Source organism: Dendrobates tinctorius, unplaced genomic scaffold (assembly GCF_039654945.1).
Source record: "Dendrobates tinctorius isolate UK_male_01 unplaced genomic scaffold, ASM3965494v1 ptg000130l, whole genome shotgun sequence".
Taxonomy (NCBI): Eukaryota; Metazoa; Chordata; class Amphibia; order Anura; family Dendrobatidae; genus Dendrobates; species Dendrobates tinctorius.
In genome coordinates, this window is record NW_027361798.1 from 4,756,656 (window position 1) to 4,783,650 (window position 26,995).

The following is a 26,995-nucleotide window of genomic DNA, read 5'->3' on the forward strand; positions in this document are numbered from 1 at the left end:
GGACAGGGCTAGAAGTGTACGCTCCTCCTCACCGTCCTCCTGGGTATATACTATATACATTACTACAGGACAGGACTAGAAGTGTCCGCTCCTCCTCACCGTCCTCCTGGGTATATACTATATACATCACTACAGGACAGGACTAGAAGTGTCCGCTCCTCCTCACCGTCCTCATGGGTATATACTATATACATTACTACAGGACAGGACTAGAAGTGTCCGCTCCTCCTCACCATCCTCCTGGGTATATACTATATACATCACTACAGGACAGGAATAGAAGTGTCCACTCCTCCTCACCGTCCTCCTGGGTATATACTATATACATCACTACAGGACAGGACTAGAAGTGTCCGCTCCTCCTCACCATCCTCCTGGGTATATACTATATACATCACTACAGGACAGGAATAGAAGTGTCCACTCCTCCTCACCGTCCTCCTGGGTATATACTATATACATCACTACAGGACAGGACTAGAAGTGTCCGCTCCTCCTCACCGTCCTCCTGGGTATATACTATATACATCACTACAGGACAGGACTAGAAGTGTCCGCTCCTCCTCACCATCCTCCTGGGTATATACTATATACATCACTACAGGACAGGAATAGAAGTGTCCACTCCTCCTCACCGTCCTCCTGGGTATATACTATATACATCACTACAGGACAGGACTAGAAGTGTCCGCTCCTCCTCACCGTCCTCCTGGGTATATACTATATACATCACTACAGGACAGGGCTAGAAGTGTCCGCTCCTCCTCACCATCCTCATGGGTATATACTATATACATCACTACAGGACAGGACTAGAAGTGTCCGCTCCTCCTCACCGTCCTCCTGGGTATATACTATATATATCACTACAGGACAGGACTAGAAGTGTCCGCTCCTCCTCACCGTCCTCCTGGGTATATACTATATACATCACTACAGGACAGGGCTAGAAGTGTCCGCTCCTCCTCACCATCCTCCTGGGTATATACTATATACATCACTACAGGACAGGACTAGAAGTGTCCGGTCTTCCTCACCGTCCTCCTGGGTATATACTATATACATCACTACAGGACAGGATTAGAAGTGTCCGCTCCTCCTCACCGTCCTCATGGGTATATACTATATACATCACTACAGGACAGGGCTAGAAGTGTCCGCTCCTCCTCACCGTCCTCCTGGGTATATACTATATACATCACTACAGGACAGGACTAGAAGTGTCCGCTCCTCCTCACCGTCCTCCTGGGTATATACTATATACATTACTACAGGACAGGACTAGAAGTGTCCGCTCCTCCTCACCGTCTTCCTGGGTATATACTATATACATCACTACAGGGCAGGACTAGAAGTGTCCGCTCCTCCTCACCGTCCTCCTGGGTATATACTATATACATCACTACAGGACAGGACTAGAAGTGTCCGCTCCTCCTCACCATCCTCCTGGGTATATACTATATACATCACTACAGGACAGGACTAGAAGTGTCCGCTCCTCCTCACTGTCCTCCTGGGTATATACTATATACATCACTACAGGACAGGACTAGAAGTGTCCGCTCCTCCTCACCATCCTCCTGGGTATATACTATATACATCACTACAGGACAGGACTAGAAGTGTCCGCTCCTCCTCACCGTCCTCCTGGGTATATACTATATACATCACTACAGGACAGGACTAGAAGTGTCCGCTCCTCCTCACCGTCCTCCTGGGTATATACTATATACATCACTACAGGACAGGACTAGAAGTGTCCGCTCCTCCTCACAGTCCTCCTGGGTATATACTATATACATCACTACAGGACAGGACTAGAAGTGTCCGCTCCTCCTCACCATCCTCCTAGGTATATACTATATACATTACTACAGGACAGGACTAGAAGTGTCCGCTCCTCCTCACAGTCCTCCTGGGTATATACTGTATACATTACTACGGGACAGGACTAGAAGTGTCCACTCCTCCTCACCGTCCTCCTGGGTATATACTATACACATCACTACAGGACAGGACTAGAAGTGTCCGCTCCTCCTCACCATCCTCCTGGGTATATACTATATACATCACTACAGGACAGGACTAGAAGTGTCCACTCCTCCTCACCGTCCTCCTGGGTATATACTATATACATCACTACAGGACAGGACTAGAAGTGTCCGCTCCTCCTCACCGTCCTCCTGGGTATATACTATATACATCACTACAGGACAGGACTAGAAGTGTCCGCTCCTCCTCACCGTCCTCCTGGGTATATACTATATACATCACTACAGGACAGGACTAGAAGTGTCCGCTCCTCCTCACCGTCCTCCTGGGTATATACTATATACATCACTACAGGACAGGACTAGAAGTGTCCGCTCCTCCTCACCGTCCTCCTGGGTATATACTATATACATCACTACAGGACAGGACTAGAAGTGTCCGCTCCTCCTCACTGTCCTCCTGGGTATATACTATATACATCACTACAGGACAGGACTAGAAGTGTCCGCTCCTCCTCACCATCCTCCTGGGTATATACTATATACATCACTACAGGACAGGACTAGAAGTGTCCGCTCCTCCTCACCATCCTCCTGGGTATATACTATATACATCACTACAGGACTGGACTAGAAGTGTCCGCTCCTCCTCACCGTCCTCCTGGGTATATACTATACACATCACTACAGGACAGGACTAGAAGTGTCCGCTCCTCCTCACCATCCTCCTGGGTATATACTATATACATCACTACAGGACAGGACTAGAAGTGTCCACTCCTCCTCACCGTCCTCCTGGGTATATACTATATACATCACTACAGGACAGGACTAGAAGTGTCCGCTCCTCCTCACCGTCCTCCTGGGTATATACTATATACATCACTACAGGACAGGACTAGAAGTGTCCGCTCCTCCTCACAGTCCTCCTGGGTATATACTATATACATTACTACAGGACAGGACTAGAAGTGTCCGCTCCTCCTCACAGTCCTCCTGGGTATATACTATACACATCACTACAGGACAGGACTAGAAGTGTCCGCTCCTCCTCACCATCCTCCTGGGTATATACTATATACATCACTACAGGACAGGACTAGAAGTGTCCGCTCCTCCTCACCGTCCTCCTGGGTATATACTATATACATCACTACGGGACAGGACTAGAAGTGTCCGCTCCTCCTCACCGTCCTCCTGGGTATATACTATATACATCACTACAGGACAGGACTAGAAGTGTCCGCTCCTCCTCACCGTCCTCCTGGGTATATACTATATACATCACTACAGGACAGGACTAGAAGTGTCCGCTCCTCCTCACTGTCTTCCTGGGTATATACTATATACATCACTACAGGACAGGACTAGAAGTGTCCGCTCCTCCTCACCGTCCTCCTGGGTATATACTATATACATCACTACAGGACAGGACTAGAAGTGTCCGCTCCTCCTCACCGTCCTCCTGGGTATATACTATATACATCACTACAGGACAGGACTAGAAGTGTCCGCTCCTCCTCACCGTCCTCCTGGGTATATACTATATACATCACTACAGGACAGGACTAGAAGTGTACGCTCCTCCTCACCATCCTCCTGGGTATATACTATATACATCACTACAGGACAGGACTAGAAGTGTCCACTCTTCCACACCGTCCTCCTGGGTATATACTATATACATCACTACAGGACAGGACTAGAAGTGTCCGCTCCTCCTCACCGTCCTCCTGGGTATATACTATATACATCACTACAGGACAGGACTAGAAGTGTACGCTCCTCCTCACCATCCTCCTGGGTATATACTATATACATCACTACAGGACAGGACTAGAAGTGTCCGCTCCTCCTCACCGTCCTCCTGGGTATATACTATATACATCACTACAGGACAGGACTAGAAGTGTCCGCTCCTCCTCACTGTCCTCCTGGGTATATACTATATACATCACTACAGGACTAGAAGTGTCCTCTCCTCCTCACCATCCTCCTGGGTATATACTATATACATCACTACAGGACAGGGCTAGAAGTGTCCGCTCCTCCTCACCATCCTCCTGGGTATAAACTATATATATCACTACAGGACAGGACTAGAAGTGTCCGCTCCTCCTCACCATCCACCTGGGTATATACTATATACATCACTACAGGACAGGACTAGAAGTGTCCGCTCCTCCTCACCGTCCTCCTGGGTATATACTATATACATCACTACAGGACAGGACTAGAAGTGTCCGCTCCTCCTCACTGTCCTCCTGGGTATATACTATATACATCACTACAGGACAGGACTAGAAGTGTCCGCTCCTCCTCACCGTCCTCCTGGGTATATACTATATACATCACTACAGGACAGGACTAGAAGTGTCCGCTCCTCCTCACCGTCCTCCTGGGTATATACTATATACATCACTACAGGACAGGACTAGAAGTGTCCGCTCCTCCTCACCGTCCTCCTGGGTGTATACTATATACATCACTACAGGACAGGACTAGAAGTGTCCGCTCCTCCTCACCGTCCTCCTGGGTATATACTATATACATCACTACAGGACAGGACTAGAAGTGTCCGCTCCTCCTCACCATCCTCCTGGGTATATACTATATACATCACTACAGGACAGGACTAGAAGTGTCCGCTCCTCCTCACCGTCCTCCTGGGTGTATACTATATACATCACTACAGGACAGGACTAGAAGTGTCCGCTCCTCCACACCGTCCTCCTGGGTATATACTATATACATCACTACAGGACAGGACTAGAAGTGTCCGCTCCTCCTCACCGTCCTCCTGGGTATATACTATATACATCACTACAGGACAGGACTAGAAGTGTCCGCTCCTCCACACCGTCCTCCTGGGTATATACTATATACATCACTACAGGACAGGACTAGAAGTGTCCGCTCCTCCTCACCATCCTCCTGGGTATATACTATATACATCACTACAGGACAGGACTAGAAGTGTCCGCTCCCCCTCTCCGTCCTCCTGGGTATATACTGTAGACATTAGCCGAGTTTTCATTTTGAGTCTTACCTCGAGGGCACACATGCCAAAGGAGTATATGTCCACTGCGGTGCCGTCTTCAGTAGCTAGAGAGAAGATGGGGCAGTGAGATCTCGGCTCAGGATACAGCAGGTGTTGTTTTGTATCGGCCATTATCACATTTTCTATGTGCTGTATAGACCCTTCACATGGACAGTACAGAGGATTGTGACATCAGCATGTGTTTCTGTACGTGACCCCAGATGCGTCTTGCTATAGAGAATAATTGTAAAATCTATGGCTCTCTCATAGTAACATTGAAGTATGGATTGAATGGAGCCAAGTCTGGCTCCATGACCTCCAGTTGACCATTAACTATGACGGAGACCCTCTACCTCCCCCTCCTGCAAACAGTTAAAGCTGGTCATCTGATAGATAACAGACACACAGTCACCTCCAGACTGCACAGCTGCAGGTCTGAGGACAGCATAGTCAGAACTTCTCAGTGTGTTGGTGGGTGGGAAAGAGCTGAGGGGAGTTTTGTGGCAAAATCACATCTGTGTGGACTGGCATGTGAGGAGCCCCGACCTATATGGTGGAAACAAGCTGGACTTTGTGTATTTTTTATGTTACCAGTGTGAATAAAAACACTGAGCTTGAACTGAAAACGTGTGCCTCTTCACTGCGTCCCTGCCATTGCCTACCAGAGCGAATTCCCACATTTGGTGGCTTGAAGCGGGCACACACGGTGAGGCTAGCCCTAAAATTGGATGTTTTTTTTTCTCTTCTTCTGGCTGGCAGGTGCGTGGAGCAGTGCATGTTCTGGGTAAAAGGACTGTCACAAACCCAGATGGGGATTCCTACAGAGATGGAGGCAGAGGTGAAAGGTGCTCCAGGAAGCCACCCGCCAGAAACAAATATCCAACCAACAACAGGAGACCAACCGACTGCTAATACAGCACATGACGGTGCTACAGACAGCAGGAGCAATCCTCGATGTCCGGAAAGTGGTCCGTGCGGCGATTACCAAGATGGAATCCTCATATGACATCCAGACGTACCTGGACACGTTTGACAGAGTGGTCTAGATGGAAGGTCTATCTCGGGATTGATGGGAGGAAGTCATTGCTCCGTTTCTGGCGTTAAGAACCCAGAAAGCCTATCGTTTCTTACGGGTTAAGCAAGTGGCGGACTACACAATTGTCAATCGTCCTGTGATCAGGATTGTGCTCAGTGACTACAGACAGGGTCAGGTCGGCGCCGTTATACTGATTACACTGACAACTGTGATCAGGATTGTGCTCGGTAACTACAGACAGTGTCAGGTCGGTGCCGTTATACTGATTACACTGACACCTGTGATCAGGATTGTGCTCAGTGACTACAGACAGGGTCAGGTCGGCGCCGTTATACTGATTACACTGACAACTGTGATCAGGATTGTGCTCAGTGACTACAGACAGGGTCAGGTCGGTGCCGTTATACTGATTATACTGACACCTGTGATCAGGATTGTGCTCAGTAACTACAGACAGTGTCAGGTCAGCCTGTTATACTGATTACACTGACACCTGTGATCAGGATTGTGCTCAGTGACTATAGACAGGGTCAGGTCGGGGCCGTTATACTGATTACACTGACACCTGTTATCAGGATTGTACTCAGTAACTACAGACAGTGTCAGGTCGGGGCCATTATACTAATTACACTGACACCTGTTATCAGGATTGTACTCAGTAACTACAGACAGTGTCAGGTCGGGGCCATTATACTGATTACACTGACACCTGTGATCAGGATTGTGCTCAGTAACTACAGACAGTGTCAGGTCGGGGCCGTTATACTGATTACACTGACACCTGTTATCAGGATTGTACTCAGTAACTACAGACAGGGTCAGGTCGGGGCCGTTATACTGATTACACTGACACCTGTGATCAGGATTGTGCTCAGTGACTACAGACAGTGTCAGGTCAGCTCCATTATACTGATTACACTGATACCTGTGATCAGGATTGTGCTCAGTAACTACAGACAGTGTCAGGTCAGCCTGTTATACTGATTACACTGACACCTGTGATCAGGATTGTGCTCAGTGACTACAGACAGTGTCAGGTCGGGGCCATTATACTGATTACACTGACACCTGTGATCAGGATTGTGCTCAGTAACTACAGACAGTGTCAGGTCGGGGCCGTTATACTGATTATACTGACACCTGTTATCAGGATTGTACTCAGTAACTACAGACAGGGTCAGGTCGGGGCCGTTATACTGATTACACTGACACCTGTGATCAGGATTGTGCTCAGTAACTACAGACAGTGCCAGGTCAGCTCCATTATACTGATTACACTGATACCTGTGATCAGGATTGTGCTCAGTAACTACAGACAGTGTCAGGTCAGCCTGTTATACTGATTACACTGACACCTGTGATCAGGATTGTGCTCAGTGACTACAGACAGTGCCAGGTCAGCTCCATTATACTGATTACACTGATACCTGTGATCAGGATTGTGCTCAGTAACTACAGACAGTGTCTGGTCGGCCCGTTATACTGATTACACTGACACCTGTTATTAGGATTGTACTCAGTAACTACAGACAGGGTCAGGTCGGGGCCGTTATACTGATTACACTGACACCTGTGATCAGGATTGTGCTCAGTAACTACAGACAGTGCCAGGTCAGCTCCATTATACTGATTACACTGACACCTGTGATCAGGATTGTGCTCAGTAACTACAGACAGTGTCTGGTCGGCCCGTTATACTGATTACACTGACACCTGTTATTAGGATTGTACTCAGTAACTACAGACAGGGTCAGGTCGGGGCCGTTATACTGATTACACTGACACCTGTGATCAGGATTGTGCTCAGTAACTACAGACAGTGTCAGGTCGGGGCCGTTATACTGATTACACTGACACCTGTTATCAGGATTGTACTCAGTAACTACAGACAGGGTCAGGTCGGGGCCGTTATACTGATTACACTGACACCTGTGATCAGGATTGTGCTCAGTAACTACAGACAGTGCCAGGTCAGCTCCATTATACTGATTACACTGATACCTGTGATCAGGATTGTACTCAGTAACTACAGACAGTGTCAGGTCAGCCCGTTATACTGATTACACTGACACCTGTGATCAGGATTGTGCTCAGTGACTACAGACAGTGTCAGGTCGGCTCCGATATACTGATTACACTTATACCTGCTGAAATCCGTCTTGTGGCTGTTGTGTAATCTAGATTTGTAGTTTTCAGTTAACCCCTTCACGACATGTGCTGTACATGTACAGCGCATGTCGAGTTTACCCCTTTGCTGCGGTTTCCACCACTGAGCCATTATCTTTAATGGCACATGTCAGCTGATTTCATTATCTGACAAGTGCCCCTAAAGGTACTGTCACAGTTAGCGATGTACCAGCGATCCCGACCAGTGATATGACGCGGTCAGGATCGCTGGTACATCGCTAAGTGGTCGCTAGTGAGTTGCCACACAGGCAAATCTCACCAGTGACATCGCTGGGGTCGGGGGTCGCTACTTACCTGTCACACCAGGCGATCCTGCGTCCTCCTGCCCGGCTCCACGTGTCACTCTTCGTCACATCAGGAAGCGCTGCAGGAAGCAGACGATGAGAAACAGTCCTGAACGTTCTCGCGCGATCAGCGATAACCAGCGGGGGAGCAGGTTGTAGGTAAGTATCACACACAGCGATATCGCTAGTAATATCGCTATAACGTCACAAGTTATAGAGATATTGCTAGCGATATCGCTTAGTGTCACAGTACCTTTACAGCCAAGTGTGGAATCGCGATCCACCCGCAGCTGTTAACCTGTTAAATGCCGTTGTCAATCTCTGACTATGGCACTTAACACGATTGCGCTGTAAGGGCGTCACTAATCCCGCCCATTGGCACCCGTGTCACATGACCGAAGTTCGCTGATGGGTTGGCATAACACCCTGGGGTCTGCAGGAGACCCCTGGAATTGTCACAGCCTGATAGCAATGCTCACTTGCTATGAATGCCCACTGCTAGAAAGAGCAGGGCTGAAGCCCTATGTGTAGCACAAGCAATCGGATGATCGCAGCTTCTAGTCTCCCAAGAAGACTATTGAAGATAGTGAAAAGTTAAAAAAAAAAATAAAAATCTAAAAGTTCAAATCACCCATTTGCCCCATTCAAAATAAAACAATTAAAAAACACATATATTTGGTATCGCCACGTTCAGAATCGCCCACTCTATCAATATATAAAAAGAATTAATCCGATCGGTAAGTGGAGTAACATGAAAAAGTCAAAACACCAGATTTTCTTTTTGGTTGCTGCAAAATTGCAATAAAATGGATTAACGGGCGATCAAACGATCGTATCTCCACCATTTTTTTCTTTACTTAAATAAAAAAGAACTTAGACCTGTTTGGTGTCTACGAACTCGTAATGTCCTGGAGAATCATAATGACAGGGCAGTTGTCGCATTTAGTGAACATGGTGGAAAAATAAAAAACAATTGCGGAATTGCACTTTATTTTTGCAATTTCACCGCACCTGTAATTTTTTACCCGTTTTCCAGTACATGATATGGCAAAACCAATGGTGTTGTTCAAAAAGTACAACAAAGGTTAAAAAACAAGCCCTCGCATGGCCATATTGACGAAAAATAAAAAAAAGTTATGGCTCTGGGAAGAAAAAAACAAACGCAAAAACGGAGAAAATGGCCCGGGGGTGACGAGGTAATGAGATTCTGGTGCTCCAGGGGGGCTGTGGGCCTGTTACTGAGCCCAATCCTGCTGACGGGTTCACTCTAAGTGGAAACAGAGAGCACCCCTGCTGTCGCGGTACGGGCCGACCTGGTCCAATCCAGTGAGTTCGCCGGCTGGAAAGTCGGGGTGCTACGTCTACACGGGGACTTAGACTATTAGACTAAACTGGAGAAGTGGGCAGCAACTAACAGAATGGTTTTTAACAGGGAGAAATGCAAAGTACTACATCTGGGCAATAAAAATGAAAAAAGCATATTTAGAATGGGAGGAATAGGGCTAAGTGACAGCACATGTGAAAAAGACTTGGGTATACTAATAGATCACAGACTGAATATGAGTCAACAGTGTGATGCAGCAGCAAAAAAGGCAAATGCAATTCTAGGATGTATTAACAGAAGCATACAGTCTAGATCACGTGAAGTCATTATTTCCCTCTACTCCTCTTTGGTCAGACCTCATCTGGAATATTGTGTCCAATTTTGGGCACCACATTTTAAAAAAGACATCAACAAACTGGAGCAAGTTCAGAAAAGAGCGACCAGAATGGTGACCGGTCTGCAAACCCTGTCTTATGAGGAAAGGTTGCAGGATTTGGGAATGTTTAGTTTGCAAAAGAGAAGACTGAGAGGAGACTTAATAGCTGTCTACAAATATCTAAAGGGCTGTCACATTGTAGAAGGATCAACTTTATTCTCATTTGCACAAGGAAAGACTAGAAGCAATGGGATGAAGCTGAATGGGAGGAGACACAGATTAGATATTAGAAAAAACTTTTTGACAGTTAGAGTGATCAATGAGTGGAACAGGCTGCCACGAGAAGTGGTGAGTTCTCCTTCAATGGAAGTCTTCAAACAGAGGCTGGACAGACATCTAACTGGGATGATTTAGCGAATCCTGCTTTGAGCAGGGGGTTGGACCAGATGGCCCAGGAGGTCCCTTCCAACTCTACGATTCTATGATTCTATGATTCTATTCCACTGCACTGGTGGTAATAAACACCAGCCGGGAGACGATGCCAAGAGTTTCGGAATAGTTGGGCGTCTGCACTATGATGAACGGATACTTGGGAGGGATTTTCCTTTTATTCCCTGCCCTACGGCCAGCAGTTGTGCCACCTGGTGAACGCGAGCACACCCCAGTAGCAGTTCCACCACACTGTAGTGCAGGAAACTTGTGTCACCGAGGAAGAGATGCCAACTGTAGGTGTGACCTCCACTCCGGTGGAAAAGGGGGAGAAAACCGTCCTGGAAGAGATGGTGGGTGTTACAGAACCACTCAGCACCCAGAATATGTTGTGCAGTTATATGTATATATAATAGGTTCCATGGGAGATGCATGTCCCTAATGTATCAGCAGTGTCCGCCCTCCCCCCACCTTTGTAATTCCCACAGTAAACATCCGCAGGCTCCGGCCACCTGCGGCTTTTGTAATGCATGTCTGGCCTGACGCTTGTCTATTGGCCGGCCCTCTGTATCTGTGTGATATATTCTGTGTCCTGTGAGTAAAGTGTTGTGAGACTGGAAATACATGGAGAAGCAGTGATCTTTTATATGCGCCCATGCACTCAGAGGAATTCCAGCCAGCGTCATTCATTCAGACTCCAGCCAACGCAGAGCGGACCTCCGAAAACACGGGGTGGTACCGAAAGAGGTACTCCAGCTTGGAAGACCCCGTTACAGTGGGGACTCGCCACTGGGCCCAAATTGTCCAACATAAAGGTCTCTGGTGACAATTTTGAGACCATACTTTGTTCCGGGGCAGGGAAAATGTGGTAATTGGACGGGAAGTCCTCAAACCCCAGGAGAACAAAATGGAAGTGATACAGAAGTGGCAGCGCTCTCTCACGAGAGGCAGGCGAGAGCTTTCCTGGGGTTAGCTAGGAGATTTATTCCCAATCTTGTTACACCGACTCCTCCACTGACGGACTGACTAAAAGGGAGGAAGTCCATCAGGGTCCGCTGTGATGCTCGGACCCAGAAGGCTTTTGTGATACTGAGGTTGGCACTATGTGGGACACGTGTCAAAAGAGAGTTTATTGTACAGACAGATGCCTCGGAAGTAGGCCTGGGCACGGTACTGTCCCAGGAAATTCATGGGGAAGAACACCCTGTGGTACCTGAGCAAAAGGTTGCACAGCCAAAATCAGGTACAGTTTAGCGGAGAGGGGAGGTGTCTCGCCATAAAGTGGGCACTCGAGCCTCTAAGCTATTTGCTGGGGAGGACATTCCGCCTGGTGACAGATCATTCCCCTCTTACGTGGATATGTCAAGCCAAGGAGGAGAATGCTTGGGTCACCAAGTGGTTCCAGTCCCTACAAAATGTCAAGTTTATAGTGGGACACCAGGCAGGCAAGCTGCAAAGGAATGCAGAAGCCCTATCCAGAGGCCGCTGTATGGCATCTGTCCACCCATCCCAGGTTGAACAAAGGAGGGGGGTATGTGACGCAGTGAGAGGAATGGTGATGGACAGGAGATGTATTACTTCCAGCAGGTGCATCAAGACCTGTCCTGGCCCTTCTCTGCTATATCGGAATTTCGGGGCAATGCTCGAATCGCACAGCTGCAGGTCTGAGGACAGCATAGACAGCCAGAACTCCTCAGCGTGTGGGTGGGTGGGAAAGAGCTGATGGGTGTTTTGTCACAACATCCAGGCCCCAACCTATAATAATAAGAATAATAATAATATGTAAGAATGTTTTATTCACACTGGTAGCAGAAAAAAACAGAGCTTGAACTAGGAAACCTACGTGTGCCTCTTTACTGCGCCTGCACTGCCTGCCAGAGCGGCACCATATATTATATATATCGGAGGAGTATACACCATACGCTCATTGTGAGCCCCCCCAGTACCCGGCCTTAGTCGAAGCAGCCGCGGCCTCGTCCATAAGCCGTCAGCCAGTTGTGTAATTGCCTTGACTATAGGAGGCAGCAGAGTGCTGGTCCCTAACATATTGGAGACAGTGGTGGGATCTGTGGGATCTCTCTGGTTATGTGGGGTCATTGGGGTGGTTTTATCTATGTGTGCCCCTCATACAGGCAGTGAGAGCCCTTACAGCCGCACTCGGGAGGAAAGTAATGCTTGGTGCGCTGTTCTTCTCGCAGATTTCTCAGCGGAGCACGGAGATCGTCAGGGACCGGCAATTCTGGAAAACAAGAACCACAGAGAGAATCCGGTGTGAGGTACACAGGAAGAAGAGCTGAGCAGTCACTATATACGGCCGACCCCTACAGACAGCAGGCTGAGCAGTCACTATATACGGCCGACCCCTACAGACAGCAGGCTGAGCAGTCACTATATACGGCCGACCCCTACAGACAGCAGGCTGAGCAGTCACTATATACGGCCGACCCCTACAGACAGCAGGCTGAGCAGTCACTATATACGGCCGACCCCTACAGACAGCAGGCTGAGCAGTCACTATATACGGCCGACCCCTACAGACAGCAGGCTGAGCAGTCACTATATACGGCCGACCCCTACAGACAGCAGGCTGAGCAGTCACTATATACGGCCGACCCCTACAGACAGCAGGCTGAGCAGTCACTATATACGGCTGACCCCTACAGACAGCAGGCTGAGCAGTCACTATATACGGCCGACCCCTACAGACAGCAGGCTGAGCAGTCACTATATACGGCCGACCCCTACAGACAGCAGGCTGAGCAGTCACTATATACGGCCGACCCCTACAGACAGCAGGCTGAGCAGTCACTATATACGGCTGACCCCTACAGACAGCAGGCTGAGCAGTCACTATATACGGCCGACCCCTACAGACAGCAGGCTGAGCAGTCACTATATACGGCCGACCCCTACAGACAGCAGGCTGAGCAGTCACTATATACGGCTGACCCCTACAGACAGCAGGCTGAGCAGTCACTATATACGGCCGACCCCTACAGACAGCAGGCTGAGCAGTCACTATATACGGCCGACCCCTACAGACAGCAGGCTGAGCAGTCACTATATACGGCCGACCCCTACAGACAGCAGGCTGAGCAGTCACTATATACGGCCGACCCCTACAGACAGCAGGCTGAGCAGTCACTATATACGGCCGACCCCTACAGACAGCAGGCTGAGCAGTCACTATATACGGCCAAACCCTACAGACAGCAGGCTGAGCAGTCACTATATACGGCCGAGCCCTACAGACATCAGGCTGAGCAGTCACTATATACGGCCGACCCCTACAGACAGCAGGCTGAGCAGTCACTATATACGGCCGAGCCCTACAGACAGCAGGCTGAGCAGTCACTATATACGGCCGACCCCTACAGACAGCAGGCTGAGCAGTCACTATATACAGCCGACCCCTACAGACAGCGTACGGGCATTAACTTTATATATCACTGTCTATACAGCCGACCTCTACAGACAGCGTACGGGCAGTAACATTATATATCACTGTATATACAGCCGACCTCTACAGACAGCGTACAGGCAGTAACATTATATATCACTGTATACAGCCGACCACTACAGACAGCGTACGGGCAGTAACATTATATATCACTGTATACAGCCGACCCCTACAGACAGCGTACAGGCAGTAACATTATATATCACTGTATATACAGCCGACCCCTACAGACAGCGTACGGGCAGTAACATTATATATCACTGTATATACAGCCGACCCCTACAGACAGCGTACGGGCAGTAACATTATATATCACTGTATATACAGCCGACCCCTACAGACAGCGTACGGGCAGTAACATTATATATCACTGTATATACAGCCGACCCCTACAGACAGCGTACGGGCAGTAACATTATATATCACTGTGTATACAGCCGACCCCTACAGACAGCGTACGGGCAGTAACATTATATATCACTGTATACAGCCGACACCTACAGACAGCGTACGGGAAGTAACATTATATATCACTGTATATACAGCCGACCCCTACAGACAGCGTACGGGCAGTAACATTATATATCACTGTATACAGCCGACACCTACAGACAGCGTACGGGCAGTAACATTATATATCACTGTATATACAGCCGACCCCTACAGACAGCGTACGGGCAGTAACATTATATATCACTGTGTATACAGCCGACCCCTACAGACAGCGTACGGGCAGTAACATTATATATCACTGTATACAGCCGACACCTACAGACAGCGTACGGGCAGTAACATTATATATCACTGTGTATACAGCCGACCCCTACAGACAGCGTACGGGCAGTAACATTATATATCACTGTATACAGCCGACACCTACAGACAGCGTACGGGAAGTAACATTATATATCACTGTATATACAGCCGACCCCTACAGACAGCGTACGGGCAGTAACATTATATATCACTGTCTATACAGCCGACCCCTACAGACAGCGTACGGGCAGTAACATTATATATCACTGTCTATACAGCCGACCCCTACAGACAGCGTACGGGCAGTAACATTATATATCACTGTATATACAGCCGACCCCTACAGACAGCGTACGGGCAGTAACATTATATATCACTGTATACAGCCGACCCCTACAGACAGCGTACGGGCAGTAACATTATATATCACTGTGTATACAGCCGACCCCTACAGACAGCGTACGGGCAGTAACATTATATATCACTGTATACAGCCGACCCCTACAGACAGCGTACGGGCAGTAACATTATATATCACTGTATATACAGCCGACCCCTACAGACAGCGTACGGGCAGTAACATTATATATCACTGTATATGCAGCCGACCCCTACAGACAGCGTACGGGCAGTAACATTATATATCACTGTATATACAGCCGACCCCTACAGACAGCGTACGGGCAGTAACATTATATATCACTGTGTATACAGCCGACCCCTACAGACAGCATACGGGCAGTAACATTATATATCACTGTCTATATAGCCGACCCTACAGACAGCGTACGGGCCATAACATTATATATCACTGTGTATACTGCCGACCCCTACAGACAGCGTACGGGCAGTAACATTATATATCACTGTCTATACAGCCGACCCCTACAGACAGCGTACGGGCCGCAACATTATATATCACTGTATACAGCCGACCCCTACAGACAGCGTACGGGCAGTAACATTATATATCACTGTATATGCAGCCGACCCCTACAGACAGCGTACGGGCAGTAACATTATATATCACTGTCTATACAGCCGACCCCTACAGACAGCGTACGGGCAGTAACATTATATATCACTGTCTATACAGCCGACCCCTACAGACAGCGTACGGGCAGTAACATTATATATCACTGTCTATACAGCCGACCCCTACAGACAGCGTACGGGCCGCAACATTATATATCACTGTATACAGCCGACCCCTACAGACAGCGTACGGGCAGTAACATTATATATCACTGTCTATACAGCCGACCCCTACAGACAGCGTACGGGCAGTAACATTATATATCACTGTCTATACAGCCGACCCCTACAGACAGCGTACGGGCCGCAACATTATATATCACTGTATACAGCCGACCCCTACAGACAGCGTACGGGCAGTAACATTATATATCACTGTATACAGCCGACCCCTACAGACAGCGTACGGGCAGTAACATTATATATCACTGTATACAGCCGACCCCTACAGACAGCGTACGGGCAGTAACATTATATATCACTGTGTATACAGCCGACCCCTACAGACAGCGTACGGGCAGTAACATTATATATCACTGTATATGCAGCCGACCCCTACAGACAGCGTACGGGCAGTAACATTATATATCACTGTCTATATAGCCGACCCTACAGACAGCGTACGGGCCATAACATTATATATCACTGTGTATACTGCCGACCCCTACAGACAGCGTACGGGCAGTAACATTATATATCACTGTCTATACAGCCGACCCCTACAGACAGCGTACGGGCCGCAACATTATATATCACTGTATACAGCCGACCCCTACAGACAGCGTACGGGCAGTAACATTATATATCACTGTATACAGCCGACCCCTACAGACAGCGTACGGGCAGTAACATTATATATCACTGTATATACAGCCGACCCCTACAGACAGCGTACGGGCAGTAACATTATATATCACTGTATACAGCCGACCCCTACAGACAGCGTACAGGCAGTAACATTATATATCACTGTATACAGCCGACCCCTACAGACAGCGTACGGGCAGTAACATTATATATCACTGTATACAGCCGACCCCTACAGACAGCGTACGGGCAGTAACATTATATATCACTGTATACAGCCGACCCCTACAGACAGCGTACGGGCAGTAACATTATATATCACTGTATACAGCCGACCCCTACAGACAGCGTACGGGCAGTAACATTATATATCACTGTATATACAGCCGACCCCTACAGACAGCGTACGGGCAGTAACATTATATATCACTGTATATGCAGCCGACCCCTACAGACAGCGTACGGGCAGTAACATTATATATCACTGTATATACAGCCGACCCCTACAGACAGCGTACGGGCAGTAACATTATATATCACTGTGTATACAGCCGACCCCTACAGACAGCGTACGGGCAGTAACATTATATATCACTGTATATACAGCCGACCCCTACAGACAGCGTACGGGCAGTAACATTATATATCACTGTATATACAGCCGACCCCTACAGACAGCGTACGGGCAGTAACATTATATATCACTGTCTATACAGCCGACCCTACAGACAGCGTACGGGCCATAACATTATATATCACTGTGTATACAGCCGACCCCTACAGACAGCGTACGGGCAGTAACATTATATATCACTGACTATACAGCCGACCCTACAGACAGCGTACAGGCAGTAACATATATCACTGTATACAGCCGACCCCTACAGACAGCGTACAGGCAGTAACATTATATATCACTGTCTATACAGCCGACCCCTACAGACAGCGTACGGGCAGTAACATTATATATCACTGTACATACAGCCGACCCCTACAGACAGCGTACGGGCAGTAACATTATATATCACTGTATACAGCCGACCCCAACAGACAGCGTACAGGCAGTAACATATATCACTGTATACAGCCGACCCCTACAGACAGCGTACAGGCAGTAACATTATATATCACTGTCTATACAGCCGACCCCTACAGACAGCGTACGGGCAGTAACATTATATATCACTGTACATACAGCCGACCCCTACAGACAGCGTACGGGCAGTAACATTATATATCACTGTATATAAAGCCGACCCCTACAGACAGTGTACGGGCAGTAACATTATATATCACTGTGTATACAGCCGACCCCTACAGACAGCGTACAGGCAGTAACATTATATATCACTGTATATACAGCCGACCCCTACAGACAGTGTACGGGCAGTAACGTTATATATCACTGTATACAGCCGACCCCTACAGACAGCGTACGGGCAGTAACATTATATATCACTCTGTATACAGCCGACCCCTACAGACAGCGTACGGGCAGTAACATTATATATCACTGTATATACAGCCGACCCCTACAGACAGCGTACGGGCAGTAACATTATATATCACTCTGTATACAGCCGACCCCTACAGACAGCGTACGGGCAGTAACATTATATATCACTGTATATACAGCCGACCCCTACAGACAGCGTACGGGCAGTAACATTATATATCACTGTATATACAGCCGACCCCTACAGACAGCGTACAGGCAGTAACATTATATCACTGTATATACAGCCGACCCCTACAGACAGCGTACGGGCAGTAACATTATATATCACTGTGTATACAGCCGACCCCTACAGACAGCGTACGGGCAGTAACATTATATATCACTGTATATACAGCCGACCCCTACAGACAGCGTACGGGCAGTAACATTATATATCACTGTATATACAGCCGACCCCTACAGACAGCGTACAGGCAGTAACATTATATATCACTGTATATACAGCCGACCCCTACAGACAGCGTACGGGCAGTAACATTATATATCACTGTATAGACAGCCGACCCCTACAGACAGCGTACGGGCAGTAACATTATATATCACTGTATATGCAGCCGACCCCTACAGACAGCGTACGGGCAGTAACATTATATATCACTGTATATACAGCCGACCCCTACAGACAGCGTACGGGCAGTAACATTATATATCACTGTATATACAGCCGACCCCTACAGACAGCGTACAGGCAGTAACATTATATATCACTGTATATACAGCCGACCCCTACAGACAGCGTACGGGCAGTAACATTATATATCACTGTATAGACAGCCGACCCCTACAGACAGCGTACGGGCAGTAACATTATATATCACTGTATATGCAGCCGACCCCTACAGACAGCGTACGGGCAGTAACATTATATATCACTGTATATACAGCCGACCCCTACAGACAGCGTACAGGCAGTAACATTATATATCACTGTATATACAGCCGACCCCTACAGACAGCGTACAGGCAGTAACATTATATATCACTGTATACAGCCGACCCCTACAGACAGTGTACGGGCAGTAACATTATATATCACTGTCTATACAGCCGACCCCTACAGACAGCGTACGGGCAGTAACATTATATATCACTGTATATACAGCCGACCCCTACAGACAGCGTACGGGCAGTAACATTATATATCACTGTATACAGCCGACCCCTACAGACAGCGTACGGGCAGTAACATTATATATCACTGTGTATACAGCCGACCCCTACAGACAGCGTACGGGCAGTAACGTTATATATCACTGTATACAGCCGACCCCTACAGACAGCGTACGGGCAGTAACATTATATATCACTGTATACAGCCGACCCCTACAGACAGCGTACGGGCAGTAACATTATATATCACTGTCTATACAGCCGACCCCTACAGACAGCGTACGGGCAGTAACGTTATATATCACTGTATACAGCCGACCCCTACAGACAGCGTACGGGCAGTAACATTATATATCACTGTATATACAGCCGACCCCTACAGACAGCGTACAGGCAGTAACATTATATATCACTGTATATACAGCCGACCCCTACAGACAGTGTACGGGCAGTAACATTATATATCACTGTATACACAGCCGACCCCTACAGACAGCGTACGGGCAGTAACATTATATATCACTGTATACAGCCGACCCCTACAGACAGCGTACGGGCAGTAACATTATATATCACTGTGTATACAGCCGACCCCTACAGACAGCGTACGGGCAGTAACATTATATATCACTGTATACAGCTGACCCCTACAGACAGCGTACGGGCAGTAACATTATATATCACTGTATACAGCCGACCCCTACAGACAGCGTATGGGCAGTAACATTATATATCACTGTGTATACAGCAGACCCTACAGACAGCGTACGGGCAGTAACATTATATATCACTGTATATACAGCCGACCCCTACAGACAGCGTACGGGCAGTAACATTATATATCACTGTATACAGCCGACTTCTACAGACAGCGTACGGGCAGTAACATTATATATCACTGTATATACAGCCGACTCCTACAGACAGCGTACGGGCAGTAACATTATATATCACTGTATACAGCCGACCCCTACAGACAGCGTACGGGCAGTAACATTATATATCACTGTATACAGCCGACCCCTACAGACAGCGTACGGGCAGTAACATTATATATCACTGTATATGCAGCCGACCCCTACAGACAGCGTACGGGCAGTAACATTATATATCACTGTATACAGCCGACCCCTACAGACAGCGTACGGGCAGTAACATTATATATCACTGTATACAGCCGACCCCTACAGACAGCGTACAGGCAGTAACATTATATATCACTGTATACAGCCGACCCCTACAGACAGCGTACAGGCAGTAACATTATATATCACTGTATATACAGCTGACCCCTACAGACAGCGTACGGGCAGTAACATTATATATCACTGTATATGCAGCCGACCCCTACAGACAGAGTACGGGCAGTAACATTATATATCACTGTATATACAGCCGACCCCTACAGACAGCGTACGGGCCGCAACATTATATATCACTGTATATACAGCCGACCCCTACAGACAGCGTACGGGCAGTAACATTATATATCACTGTATACAGCCGACCCCTACAGACAGCGTACGGGCAGTAACATTATATATCACTGTATATGCAGCCGACCCCTACAGACAGCGTACGGGCAGTAACATTATATATCACTGTATACAGCCGACCCCTACAGACAGCCTACGGGCAGTAACATTATATATCACTGTATACAGCCGACCCCTACAGACAGCGTACGGGCAGTAACATTATATATCACTGTATATGCAGCCGACCCCTACAGACAGCGTACGGGCCGCAACATTATATATCACTGTATACAGCCGACCCCTACAGACAGCGTACGGGCAGTAACATTATATATCACTGTATATACAGCCGACCCCTACATACAGCGTACGGGCCGCAACATTATATATCACTGTATACAGCCGACCCCTACAGACAACGTACGGGCAGTAACATTATATATCACTGTATACAGCCGACCCCTACAGACAGCGTACGGGCAGTAACATTATATATCACTGTCTATACAGCCGACCCTACAGACAGCGTACGGGCAGTAACATTATATATCACTGTCTATACAGCCGACCCTACAGACAACGTACGGGCAGTAACATTATATATCACTGTATATACAGCCGACCCCTACAGACAGCGTACGGGCAGTAACATTATATATCACTGTGTATACAGCCGACCCCTACAGACAGCGTACGGGCAGTAACATTATATATCACTGTCTATACAGCCGACCCTACAGACAGCGTACGGGCCATAACATTATATATCACTGTGTATACAGCCGACCCTACAGACAGCGTACGGGCCGCAACATTATATATCACTGTATACAGCCGACCCCTACAGACAGCGTACAGGCAGTAACATTATATATCACTGTATATACAGCCGACCCCTACAGACAGCGTACGGGCAGTAACATTATATATCACTGTATATACAGCCGACCCCTACAGACAGCGTACGGGCAGTAACATTATATATCACTGTATATACAGCCGACCCCTACAGACAGCGTACGGACAGTAACATTATATATCACTGTGTATACAGCCGACCCCTACAGACAGCGTACGGGCAGTAACATTATATATCACTGTGTATACAGCCGACCCCTACAGACAGCGTACGGGCAGTAACATTATATATCACTGTGTATACAGCCGACCCCTACAGACAGCGTACGGACAGTAACATTATATATCACTGTATACAGCCGACCCCAACAGACAGCGTACAGGCAGTAACATATATCACTGTATACAGCCGACCCCTACAGACAGCGTACAGGCAGTAACATTATATATCACTGTCTATACAGCCGACCCCTACAGACAGCGTACGGGCAGTAACATTATATATCACTGTATATACAGCCGACCCCTACAGACAGCGTACGGGCCGTAACATTATATATCACTGTGTATACAGCCGACCCCTACAGACAGTGTACGGGCAGTAACATTATATATCACTGTATATACAGCCGACCCCTACAGACAGCGTACGGGCAGTAACATTATATATCACTGTCTATACAGCCGACCCCTACAGACAGCGTACGGGCAGTAACATTATATATCACTGTCTATACAGCCGACCCCTACAGACAGCGTACGGGCAGTAACATTATATATCACTGTGTATACAGCCGACCCCTACAGACAGCGTACGGGCAGTAACATTATATATCACTGTATATACAGCCGACCCCTACAGACAGTGTACGGGCAGTAACGTTATATATCACTGTATACAGCCGACCCCTACAGACAGCGTACGGGCAGTAACATTATATATCACTGTACATACAGCCGACCCCTACAGACAGTGTACGGGCAGTAACGTTATATATCACTGTATACAGCCGACCCCTACAGACAGCGTACGGGCAGTAACATTATATATCACTGTATATACAGCTGACCCCTACAGACAGCGTACGGGCAGTAACATTATATATCACTCTGTATACAGCCGACCCCGACAGACAGCGTACGGGCAGTAACATTATATATCACTGTATATACAGCCGACCCCTACAGACAGCGTACGGGCAGTAACATTATATATCACTGTATATACAGCCGACCCCTACAGACAGCGTACGGGCAGTAACATTATATATCACTGTCTATACAGCCGACCCCTACAGACAGCGTACAGGCAGTAACATTATATATCACTGTATACAGCCGACCCCTACAGACAGCGTACGGGCAGTAACGTTATATATCACTGTCTATACAGCCGACCCCTACAGACAGCGTACGGGCAGTAACATTATATATCACTGTATACAGCCGACCCCTACAGACAGCGTACAGGCAGTAACATTATATATCACTGTATATACAGCCGACCCCTACAGACAGTGTACGGGCAGTAACATTATATATCACTGTATACAGCCGACCCCTACAGACAGTGTACGGGCAGTAACATTATATATCACTGTATATACAGCCGACCCCTACAGACAGCGTACGGGCAGTAACATTATATATCACTGTATACAGCCGACCCCTACAGACAGTGTACGGGCAGTAACATTATATATCACTGTATACAGCCGACCCCTACAGACAGTGTACGGGCAGTAACATTATATATCACTGTATATACAGCCGACCCCTACAGACAGCGTACGGGCAGTAACATTATATATCACTGTATACAGCCGACCCCTACAGACAGCGTACGGGCAGTAACATTATATATCACTGTATACAGCCGACCCCTACAGACAGCGTACGGGCAGTAACATTATATATCACTGTGTATACAGCCGACCCCTACAGACAGCGTACGGGCAGTAACATTATATATCACTGTATACAGCCGACCCCTACAGACAGCGTACGGGCAGTAACATTATATATCACTGTATACAGCCGACCCCTACAGACAGCGTACGGGCAGTAACATTATATATCACTGTATACAGCTGACCCCTACAGACAGCGTACGGGCAGTAACATTATATATCACTGTATACAGCCGACCCCTACAGACAGTGTACGGGCAGTAACATTATATATCACTGTATATACAGCCGACCCCTACAGACAGAGTACGGGCAGTAACATTATATATCACTGTATACAGCCGACCCCTACAGACAGCGTACGGGCAGTAACATTATATATCACTGTATATACAGCCGACCCCTACAGACAGCGTACGGGCAGTAACATTATATATCACTGTATATACAGCCGACCCCTACAGACAGCGTACGGGCAGTAACATTATATATCACTGTCTATACAGCCGACCCCTACAGACAGCGTACGGGCAGTAACATTATATATCACTGTATATACAGCCGACCCCTACAGACAGCGTACAGGCAGTAACATTATATATCACTGTATATACAGCCGACCCCTACAGACAGTGTACGGGCAGTAACATTATATATATCACTGTGTATACAGCCGACCCCTACAGACAGTGTACGGGCAGTAACGTTATATATCACTGTCTATACAGCCGACCCCTACAGACAGCGTACGGGCAGTAACATTATATATCACTGTATACAGCCGACCCCTACAGACAGCGTACAGGCAGTAACATTATATATCACTGTATATACAGCCGACCCCTACAGACAGCGTACGGGCAGTAACATTATATATCACTGTATACAGCCGACCCCTACAGACAGCGTACGGGCAGTAACATTATATATCACTGTATACAGCCGACCCCTACAGACAGTGTACGGGCAGTAACATTATATATCACTGTATATACAGCCGACCCCTACAGACAGCGTACGGGCAGTAACATTATATATCACTGTATACAGCCGACCCCTACAGACAGCGTACGGGCAGTAACATTATATATCACTGTATACAGCCGACCCCTACAGACAGCGTACGGGCAGTAACATTATATATCACTGTGTATACAGCCGACCCCTACAGACAGCGTACGGGCAGTAACATTATATATCACTGTATACAGCCGACCCCTACAGACAGCGTACGGGCAGTAACATTATATATCACTGTATACAGCCGACCCCTACAGACAGCGTACGGGCAGTAACATTATATATCACTGTATACAGCTGACCCCTACAGACAGCGTACGGGCAGTAACATTATATATCACTGTATACAGCCGACCCCTACAGACAGTGTACGGGCAGTAACATTATATATCACTGTATATACAGCCGACCCCTACAGACAGAGTACGGGCAGTAACATTATATATCACTGTATACAGCCGACCCCTACAGACAGCGTACGGGCAGTAACATTATATATCACTGTATATACAGCCGACCCCTACAGACAGCGTACGGGCAGTAACATTATATATCACTGTATATACAGCCGACCCCTACAGACAGCGTACGGGCAGTAACATTATATATCACTGTCTATACAGCCGACCCCTACAGACAGCGTACGGGCAGTAACATTATATATCACTGTATATACAGCCGACCCCTACAGACAGCGTACAGGCAGTAACATTATATATCACTGTATATACAGCCGACCCCTACAGACAGTGTACGGGCAGTAACGTTATATATCACTGTCTATACAGCCGACCCCTACAGACAGCGTACGGGCAGTAACATTATATATCACTGTATACAGCCGACCCCTACAGACAGCGTACAGGCAGTAACATTATATATCACTGTATATACAGCCGACCCCTACAGACAGCGTACGGGCAGTAACATTATATATCACTGTATACAGCCGACCCCTACAGACAGTGTACGGGCAGTAACATTATATATCACTGTATACAGCCGACCCCTACAGACAGTGTACGGGCAGTAACATTATATATCACTGTATATACAGCCGACCCCTACAGACAGCGTACGGGCAGTAACATTATATATCACTGTATACAGCCGACCCCTACAGACAGCGTACGGGCAGTAACATTATATATCACTGTATACAGCCGACCCCTACAGACAGCGTACGGGCAGTAACATTATATATCACTGTGTATACAGCCGACCCCTACAGACAGCGTACGGGCAGTAACATTATATATCACTGTATACAGCCGACCCCTACAGACAGCGTACGGGCAGTAACATTATATATCACTGTATACAGCCGACCCCTACAGACAGCGTACGGGCAGTAACATTATATATCACTGTATACAGCTGACCCCTACAGACAGCGTACGGGCAGTAACATTATATATCACTGTATACAGCCGACCCCTACAGACAGTGTACGGGCAGTAACATTATATATCACTGTATATACAGCCGACCCCTACAGACAGAGTACGGGCAGTAACATTATATATCACTGTATACAGCCGACCCCTACAGACAGCGTATGGGCAGTAACATTATATATCACTGTATACAGCCGACCCCTACAGACAGCGTACGGGCAGTAACATTATATATCACTGTATACAGCCGACCCCTACAGACAGTGTACGGGCAGTAACATTATATATCACTGTATATACAGCCGACCCCTACAGACAGAGTACGGGCAGTAACATTATATATCACTGTATACAGCCGACCCCTACAGACAGTGTACGGGCAGTAACATTATATATCACTGTATATACAGCCGACCCCTACAGACAGAGTACGGGCAGTAACATTATATATCACTGTATACAGCCGACCCCTACAGACAGTGTACGGGCAGTAACATTATATATCACTGTATATACAGCCGACCCCTACAGACAGAGTACGGGCAGTAACATTATATATCACTGTATACAGCCGACCCCTACAGACAGCGTATGGGCAGTAACATTATATATCACTGTGTATACAGCAGACCCTACAGACAGCGTACGGGCAGTAACATTATGTATCACTGTATATACAGCCGACTCCTACAGACAGCGTACGGGCAGTAACATTATATATCACTGTATACAGCCGACCCCTACAGACAGCGTACGGGCAGTAACATTATATATCACTGTATATGCAGCCGACCCCTACAGACAGCGTACGGGCAGTAACATTATATATCACTGTATACAGCCGACCCCTACAGACAGCGTACAGGCAGTAACATTATATATCACTGTATATACAGCTGACCCCTACAGACAGCGTACGGGCAGTAACATTATATATCACTGTATACAGCCGACCCCTACAGACAGCGTACGGGCAGT

At 47.4% G+C, this 26,995-nt stretch overlaps 1 protein-coding gene across 3 annotated transcripts in view; it reads right to left on the reverse strand.

Moving 5' to 3' along the window:
- Positions 1–26,995, reverse strand: part of NRBP2 (nuclear receptor binding protein 2) — a 220,915-nt gene that overhangs the window by 49,674 nt on the left and 144,246 nt on the right. For all 3 annotated transcript variants that reach the window (XM_073543299.1, XM_073543297.1, XM_073543300.1), the window contains exons 9-10: positions 12,817–12,906; positions 5,041–5,096 (exon numbers count right to left, since the gene is read on the reverse strand). In XM_073543299.1, the coding sequence (XP_073399400.1) occupies positions 5,041–5,096; positions 12,817–12,906 (146 nt within the window). The remainder of the gene's footprint in view (positions 1–5,040; positions 5,097–12,816; positions 12,907–26,995) is intronic.